This window comes from Trichechus manatus, unplaced genomic scaffold (assembly GCF_000243295.1).
Source record: "Trichechus manatus latirostris isolate Lorelei unplaced genomic scaffold, TriManLat1.0 scaffold00048, whole genome shotgun sequence".
Taxonomy (NCBI): Eukaryota; Metazoa; Chordata; class Mammalia; order Sirenia; family Trichechidae; genus Trichechus; species Trichechus manatus.
In genome coordinates, this window is record NW_004443984.1 from 2,148,860 (window position 1) to 2,158,258 (window position 9,399).

The 9,399-nt window shown below is 42.5% G+C and overlaps 1 protein-coding gene across 1 annotated transcript in view; it reads right to left on the reverse strand.

The window, feature by feature from the left end:
* Nucleotides 1–8,418, reverse strand: part of FAM76A (family with sequence similarity 76 member A) — a 25,640-nt gene extending 17,222 nt beyond the window's left edge. The window contains exons 1-4 of the mRNA XM_004377051.2: nucleotides 8,183–8,418; nucleotides 6,821–6,885; nucleotides 2,590–2,644; nucleotides 1,702–1,854 (exon numbers count right to left, since the gene is read on the reverse strand). Of these exons, the coding sequence (XP_004377108.1) occupies nucleotides 1,702–1,854; nucleotides 2,590–2,644; nucleotides 6,821–6,885; nucleotides 8,183–8,263 (354 nt within the window). The 5' untranslated portion in view covers nucleotides 8,264–8,418. The remainder of the gene's footprint in view (nucleotides 1–1,701; nucleotides 1,855–2,589; nucleotides 2,645–6,820; nucleotides 6,886–8,182) is intronic.
* Between the last annotated feature and the right edge of the window lie 981 nt (nucleotides 8,419–9,399).

Below are 9,399 nucleotides of genomic sequence, written 5' to 3' on the forward strand. Positions count from 1 at the left end.
TCAACACTGTCCTTACTCAACCTTGGGTTCCCTATCACCAGGTTTCCTGTCCCCTTCTGCCTTCTAGTCCTTGTCCCTGGACTGCTGTGCCTCATTAGCAGATCATCCACTTTTAATCCCTAAGCTTAGCCTACCTCTCCTAAAATTTATCAACATTTGATTGAGGATGATTGAGGATATGCAACCATAGCCAAACCTTTAAAACAGAAATGTAAGTTTAAGAAAACAGAAAATGAATTCTAGTGTGACCAGATCAATAAAAATTAACTACTGGTATTCCAATAGACAATCATACAGGTACACATTTGATATGTATATTCATACCCTTTATGTGGATATGAGCCAGGCTCAAAATTAAGTGTTTTATATACTTATCTCAACTAAATCTCCCCATGTCCCTGTGAAGTGGCTACTATTATTCCCATTGGAAAGATGAGGAAAGTGGTACAAAACAAGATAAAGTAACTTGCCCAGGATCATTTAGCTTGCCCCAGGAATGGCAAGGGACTCAGGTGTGGGGGACCGCAAAGTCTGTACTCCAACTACTATTATATGTTACCTTCTGATCACTAATTGAGCTTCTCCAGTATCTTGATTCAGGGAAGAGGTGCCCTGGTTGGCAGGCAGGGGTATTCTGGTCACTGAAAAGTTATATCCTCTCATTGTAAATTAATTAATTTGGTTAGTAGGAGTCAGTTCTCAAGAGCCCAAGCACCTCTGGCCACTGATAAAAGAGTTTCTGAACTGCCTTCTTTTATTCAACAAATATTTACTGAGCACGTACTATGTGCCAGGCTGCTGGAAAGACAGAGAGCAAGATGGACAAAGAGCTCACATTCCAGTGAGGTGGACAAACATGTAAACAAACAAGATAATTTCTCATAGTGTTACATGCTATGAAGAAAATGAAACAGGGTGATGTGATAGTGTCAATGAGGGGGTTAGTCAAAGAAGGTCTCTGAGAGCAGGTGGTGTCTGAGCTGAGACCTGACACGAGGAGCCAGTCGTGAAACTCTGGAAAAAGGTATATCAAGCAAAGGACAGCCAGCGCAAATGCAGGAACGAGAGTGGCGTCTGTGAAGGACTGAAAAAAGGCTGGTGTGTCTGGAACAAGGTGAGAGATGGGAAACATGACAGGAAACTGAGAGGCAGGCATGGGTCTGACAGGCCATGGAGGGAGTTTGGATTTTATTCTAAGTGCAACTGGAAGCCACTGGAGGGTTTTAAGCAGGAGAGTTACATGACCAAACTCTCAACCATTCTGGTTCCACCAAAGTACGACCACCACTACACAAAGCTTCCCTCTATGTCATCTTCTTGTGGTCTTTAACTTCAACAGACAGAAATATTTAAAGAGCCAATAATAAAACTGACAATACCATTATAATAATACCTTGTTGAAGTCATAATCTCTCCTTTACAGAGTTCCATAGAATTTTGCCAATATGAACCCACCTCTATATGGGATACTGATCATTGTCATTCAGGTTCTCATAAAATACTAAACGATGCAACGCTAGAATATAATGCCCCACCATTTGATAAATGAAGAAAGTAAAGGCTGAATATCTTCTTCAAGGTCAAAAACAGAACTATGAGAGGAAGTGAAAAATCTTTCTTGATTCTATGTCTTTTTAACACAATTGGTCTACCTTAATTTCACTGAAGGAAAAAAAAATCAAGAAAAACACAGGGACTTACCTTCTTTCTATCATCTTTCCTGTCAAACGCACACTGTTGCTTGCACTGTTCGCAAGAATATGGTGGTCCATACTTCTTCTCTGAATTTGTACAGCGCTGGCATTTATTGCCAATAAATGCTGCAATTATGTTGCAATACTGACAAGGTTTGGGCTTAAAGAAGGTGGAAAAAAAGGTCAAATAAGTGTATTATAGAATACTAGCACATTTTTTAAAGCAATGATTACTATTATGTAGTCCGTTAGTCATGGTAAAAATATATTCCGAACCTTAAATTTACCTTTACACTGATCAAATGAAGTTCAGTTCCTAACAGTAAATAAAGTGTTTTTCTGCACAGGACTGTTGGTTTTAAAATGAATAAATAATAAAAACCCACTGGTGTGTATGCTGGGATTTTATGAGAAATTCAACAGAACCAACTCTTGGGAGAAACCAACAAGTGCTTCCAAATTTCTGAAAAGGCCTATTTGCTGTTATCAGTGTACAAACATGTTGAGAGAATGCCTACAAGGACACAGTATACTGAACCCTAACACTAAAAGGAAAAAAAAAATCATTCATCAAAATGAATAGTCAACTGTTACCAAACGACGAGGCCAAGTCAGAGGATTCATGCTTCCCCTCCTCTTCCCACATCAGTCACTAAAGCTTCTCAAGGAAAATTATAATCATAATCCTGGCAGAGAGACTATAAACACACAACTCCTTAACATTCAATATTAGCTAAATTCAAAAACTAAAACACTGGATAAATTTTTCTGGCAAAGTATTTACATATAACTTGTTCTTCTAATAAAAGTACTGAACTACATTAATAGCCCACAGAAATGTAAGGTTCCAAGAGATCTAAGTACACACTGTTAGGTACAGAGAAAGCGTACTTACCGTTCCATACAACTGCACATTCTGAGCACATTTCTTGCATATTGTATTGGTTTTACTGTTAAGGAAGAAAGAGACATAAGGCTGTTGTAAGAAAAAAGTTGTTTTATTTAGAACATCTGAAAACTGATGCCTCCTTAAGCCTAAGGAAGCTGTGCTAAGATGAAATATGGCTGGGATAACTGAAGTTTGAATATCTGGCCAATAACTCTCTTAATTATTTATTTCCACAGAATATGTGGATATTAATTTTATTATCTCAGATAATATGGGGCTTTTAAATAGGGCTTTGCTTAAAACGGAGAGTGAGTTATTTCTGATTATGGCATCTCCAAGTATCACACATTGGCGGCAACGATGGGCTCAAGCATAACAACGATTGTGAGGATGGCACAGGACAGGGCAGTGTTTCATTCTGTTGTTCATAGGGTCGCTATGAGTTGGAACTGACTCAACAGCACCTAACAAGTATCACTAAGTAAAATTATCAGATATGGAGAGGCTCTTCAAAACAATACTATCTTAGACTGAAATGGACTAGTTGAAAAAAATTTTCCTCAATTCAGATGAATAGCTGAAAAATTTGATGTGAGGGAAAAAAGTATGCGTGTTTGGAATATAAATTCAGAGACTCTATCCATGCTGACCTTACTTTGTCCAAGCTCTAGTCTTTAAGTAATCCAGAGTCAATTCCAACTCATGGCGACCCCATGTATTTCAAAGTAGAACTGTGTTCCATCGAGCAGACCACCAAGCCTTTCTTCAGGGTGGGCTCTAACCTCCAACCTTTTAGTTAACGGTCAAGGGTGTTAACTGGTTGCACCACCATCCCAGATGTCGGGAAACAGAAGCTATGACCAAATATTTTGTCAATATTCCCAATTTCTCAAAGAGCTAATTGACAAAAATAAAAGCACTCTTTGCCTTGAGAAGATCTAGGGGTCATAATATTACCTAAACGTTCAAACTAATAAATCTGCCTTGGGGAAAAAATGTCTTTCCAAATAAAGTCTGACCCTTCACACAGGGAGGTACAAATGACATGCTTGATGTGCAACACTAGTTTAAACAACACTCTAGGGCTAAAAATAAAATCACACAAATACTTTTTTAAAAATCCAGTCTATTCTATATTTTGTGATTATTTTCCCACACAATCTCTATGAAAGTGACCACAAAGTTTAAAAAGAAAAAAAAAACCTCAAAGTAGAAAACATTTTAATAAATCAAGATATTCAAACAAAATGTTTTTCAGGGCAATTTTCTGCCATTTTTAAAAGGCGGTACAAGAAATGAAATACATTGTAAAAAAACCTGCACTCTAGAAAGAGAATCAGCATCAGAGATTGTGACACTGAACAGCATTTTGGTTTTCACACAGATTTACTACTGAAGAACTAAGGTATACGTCTATACGTACAAATGATCCTGACATCTTAGAAAACATTCAAAGAGAAAATATTTCTATGATCCATCTTGAATTAATTTTTGTGTAGGGTGCGAAGTAAGGTTCGAAGTTCATATCTCACCCCACACACAAAAACTAATCCCAGATGGATCTTAGACCTAAATGTAAAAGCTAAAACATAAAACTCCTAGAGTATATTCTGTATGATTTCATTTATATGAAGTTCTAGAACAGGCAAAACTAATCTGTGATGGAAACAAAAATCAGAACAGTGGTTGCCTGGGGGAAATGAGGGGTATGGGGACTGACTGGGACAGGGCATGAGAGGACTTGATAGGGTGATGTTAATGTTCCAGCTCTTCAGAGGGGCTCACAGGTGTATGCTGTTTCTTAAACTCATCAAACGATGTACTAAGGTTTGAGCATTTCACTATATGCAAATTTTACCTCTAAAATGATAAAGAAGTGTAAACAAATACTGAACTCTAGTTAATGATATGCATGTTGAAGTGTTTGGGAGTGAAGTGTACTAATGTCTGCAGCTTTAAAATGAATAAAAAATAAGATGGATTGATTCATGGATGGATGGCACAATGTAAACTGTAGACTCTAAATAGCAGCTATATGGATGTTCACTGTCCAATTCTCTCAACTTTTTTTACATTCGAAAATATTCAAAGATTTTTTTTTTTTTTTTTTACTTATTCCTTTAGGTGAAAGTTTACAAAGTAAATTAGTTTCTCAAACAGTTAATACACAAATTGTTTTGTGACACTGGTTGCTGTCATGGATTGAATTGTGTCCCCCCAAAAATGTCAATTTGGCTGGGTCATGATTCCCAGTATTGTATGACTGTATGTTGTAAATGCTATCACTATGATGTAATAAGATGGATTAGTGGCAGTTATACTGATGAGATCTATAAGATTAGATAGTGTCTTAAGTCAATCTCTTTTGAGATATAAAAGAGAGAAGCAAGCAGAGGAACATGGGGACCTCATACCACCAAGAAAGCAGTGCTGGGAGCAAAGCGTGTCCTTTGGACCTGAGGTTCCTGTGCTGAGATGTTCCCAGACCAAGGGAAGACTGATGACAGGGACCCTCCTCCAGAGCCAACAGAGAAAGCAAGCCTTCTCCTGGAGCCGGACTTTGGCTGTGAATTCGGACTTCTAGTCTACTGGACTGTGAGAGAATAAACTTCTCTTTGTTAAAGTCATCCACTTGTGGTATTTCTATTATAGCAGCACTAGATAACTAGGACAGTTGCCAATCCCACAATGTGTCAACACTTTCCCCTTCTCCACCCTGGGTTCCCTGTTTCCATTCATCCAGTTTTCCTGTCCCTTCCTGCCTTCTCATCTTTGTTTTTGGGGTGGGGTGCTCATTTAGTCTCATATACATGATTGAACTATGAAGCATGTTCCTCACGGGTGTTAGTGTTGGCCCTATACACCTGTCTAATCTTTGGCTGAAGGGCGAACCTCAGGAGTGACTTCAGTACTGAGCTAAAAGGGTGTCTGGAGCCATACTCGTGGGGTTTCTCCAGTTTCTCTGTCAGACCAGCAAGCCTGGTCTTTTGTGTGTGTGTGTGAATTTGACTTTTGTTCTGTATTTTTCTGCTGCACTGTCTGGGACTCTCTATTGTGATACCTGCCAGAGCAGTCAGTGGTGGTAGCTGGACACCATCTAGTTGTGCTAGACTCTGTTTGGTGGAGGCTGTGGTAGTTGTGGTCCATTACAAATAAAGATATTGAGAAAAATATTTCTAGAATGAAAATGAAGCTGATTAAAATGAAGCTTCTAGGTCTATGTGTGAGCTGGCTCAAAGCAGGATCACCTACAATTGTAGTTCCACAAAAGGTGAACTTACTATACCAATAAACCACTTTGCTATTAAAAAATTTCCCCAAAGACATGCGTTAACTCACACCTAAGTGCTTTTCACACTTTTTAAAATGAGAGTCATGCAAGGAAAAGTGTGAAGGCAAGTGAGTTTCAAATGTGACTAGGCCTAACAAATCCTTTATCAAGATTGTCATATTCCCAAAAGTATCTTCTTTTGGCTTATAAATTCTTCGAGCTCTGTGTGTAAAACGGAACATGAAGCAAATGTTTTGCTGTTGTGAGATTTATTTCTTACTGTCAAGATTATAACAATAATATAAAATGATCAAAGATCTGAAAAATAAGTAACAAAAAAATTAAGCAATCAATGGAAAATAATTAAGGAATAAAACATGTATTATAATACACTGAGTACATCCTTCGATGTATTATAAGAAATTGCAGAATCTGTGTATTGTAACATAATTGACTAAAAACAAACAAAATCTACTGCCGTCAACTCGATATCAACTCACAGAAACCCTATAGGACAAAGTAGAACTGCCCCACAGGGCTTCCAAGGCTGTAAATCTTTTCAGAAGCAGACTGCTCCATCTTTCTCCCATGGAGTGGCTCGTGGGTTCCAACCACCAGCCTTTGGTTAGCAGCTGAGTGCTTAACCACTGTGCCACCAGGACTCCTTCAATTGATTAAAGAACTGTATACTACAACGTAACTGATTATAGATTCGTACACTGAAATGCAATTCATTATAGATCTGTATATTAAAATTAACAAAGTGGCTTCAACAACATACTCAAACACAGCAAGAATTGTGAGGATGGCCCAGGATTGGCCAACTTTAAGTTCTGTTTAATACATAAGGTCGCTATGAGTCAGAACCGACTACAGGGCACCTACAACAATAAGATTAAAATGCAGTTGATTACAGATTTTAGGTGGAAAAAGCCTACTGACATCTTTCATTATCAACAACTGTACCTCTCCTGTTGATATTCAGTCCTGCAGTAGGTGCACTTCACGACAGGGTGTGCAATCCGACATTCCTGAAATGAAATGAGAATATAATTTTAAAAGGCAGTCATAAATGGAAACAGCCTTCAGCAGCAGGCAGAAGACCTGGGTCTACTCCTAGTAGTCATTGTGTTTTGAGCAAGGCTCTTAAATGTTCTGGGCCTTATTTTTATCCTCTGTAATAATGACACTGCCCTGCCCATCATGCAGCATTAATGTCCACGTTAAGTAAGAATTTATGTGGAACTAGTAACAAATTGTAAAGCAAATGTATCCTTGAACAAGCTCCAGACTGAGAATCAGAAGCTCTGGAGTCTAGTCCCAAATTAGGCCATTGTGATTTTGAGCAGGTTCACCTGTGAAATGAAAGTGCTGAATTAAAATAATTAATATTTATTCACATAAAACTTCCTTAAAATTAAATATGCATATATATGGATATATATATATGTATATATATGTGTATATATATATATTTTAGGCCAAAGAAAAGCACTCAAGCACTTCAGTTCTCTCATCTCCAGTAAGCAAACAGTGGCAAAAGGAAGGTCAGTTATCTGAGGCAATAGCGACAACTATGAGTTACCCACGTAAAAGACACAAACTCGGGGACTGTCTGGAGGTATCTCAACATCGCTCTCCAGCCAGCTTGCTGACTTTTAACTATCGTCTCACACCACCTCTATTCACTTAAACAGGAAAAGCGGAATGAAGCAACTTAATGGAAAAAGAGCCCTTGGACTTTCAGGGGTAAAAAACGATCAGCAGCTGGTTAGGGTGAGATCCGAAGGCCACCAAATGGACAATGAAAAATCATCCTTTTGCTTCTTGTGCTTAATTGTGCGGCTTTACTATACAATATACAAGCCTTGTCACCTCGACTCTACCACTGGCTGCAGAGTGCCGTGAGGCGCCCGAGTTCGAGACGGTCCTCCGAGGCAGCACCCAACTCTGCAGTTCAGTCCCAAGCAGGGCAGAGGGAGGGTCCCTCAGTCTTTAACGAGGGAGACGGCGGCTGCGAGGAAGGTCAAAAAGGATCCCCGGTACGGCTGATCAGGGACATGTAGGGGAGCCGCTGTCCCCTCCCCCGACCTTACGGGGTCCGAGAACAATCCCCCGCGGTTGCTAAGCACCGAGACAAGCCGGCCGCGGGGGCCTGGACCTCTCCCACGTGTGCCGCCAGCCCCCAGCCGGGCGGGCGCGGCTCCTCAGCTAGGCAGGCCTGCCACACCCAGCCCGAGGGACCCGCCAGGCGTTCCTGCAGGACCAAGAGTTCCGGGCCGCGCTTGCTGCTTCCCCTATTCCCGGCCGCCGCCCCAGCCCGCGCACCTTGCACAGCTGCTGCCCCTGAGACAGCGCCTCGAAGGGGAAGCGCTGGTGGCACTTGGTGCAGGCGTAGAGCGCCGCCATGTCCGGCGCGGGACGTGCTCACCGCCCCGCCGGCGCCCGGCCGCTTTATCTGACAGTGTGAGGCACAATCTGGCAGCGGCGGCGGCGGCGGCAGCAGCGACAAGCCGTAGGCTGCGACAGGCGGGCAGGCACGGGCGGACCCGGGTGGGCGCGGTGGCGGTAGATGCCGCTTCACTGGTTCATTTCGACGCCGATCAAGCAGAAAAAAGGCGGAACACGGAGCTTTTTAGGACTCTGATTCGGTCTTGATTGGAGGACGCCACTTGTGACGCGCGCGGCCACGATTATGTAAAGCGCAGTCACGCGGGGGCACCGCCTGGAGGCGCGGTCTCCCGACCAAGGGCTCGGAAGCGCAGGGACTCCTCCCACTTCGCTCTGCGTTCCAGCCCTTGCTCCTCGTCTCCCCGGCTGCCGGCGCATCCGCAGCTCTCGCGACACCTCCGTGGAGTTGTGATGTTTTGGTTTCCATGGAACTGCCTTCGGGGAGCGGGAGGGGCGGTGTGTGGCCGAGCGCCGCGTATCGTTGAACTGGAACTCCGCGGTTACATCGAGCCTTGGAGAGCTTGTGAGAGAACCCGTTCATCACTGGGACAGGAGGGGTCCAGCCCTCCTATCCGAAGGAGAAGAGGAAGGGATACTTAGAGGGATTCCCTCTTCTCTGAAAACCCCGAAAAGGGGGAATTGTAGGGCCAGTGATCTTCAGAGACAAAGGGGGAGCCGCAGAGAGAGCATCTTTTGCAGCGGAAAAGGGGTACTAGAGAGATGACAGTCTACCCAGGAAGGAGAAACCGGATATTAAGGCGAGGCCCTTCATCTCTAAGAGTCCCCCATCGGGGACGTATGCAGATAGCCTGAGGCCTGCTCCCTACCGGTTTTCTCTGGTTGCACCAACCACCCTACACCCACCCCACTTCCCTCACAGAACAACCATCTAGAGTTTCCAGGCAGGCCCTGGCCCCCAGAAAGTAAGCCATACCCACATGGCTCTTCTGTGCCTTCTTGGCTCCCAGCTTAGTGCATGATGGGTCCGCCCAGGGAATTACGGACTTCTTGTTCTGGAGGCTTTGGCGAAACTTCCTGCAATGCTGACCTTTCCAAGTCCTTGCCCTGTAGCTGCTCTTGGGTTTAGGTTACTT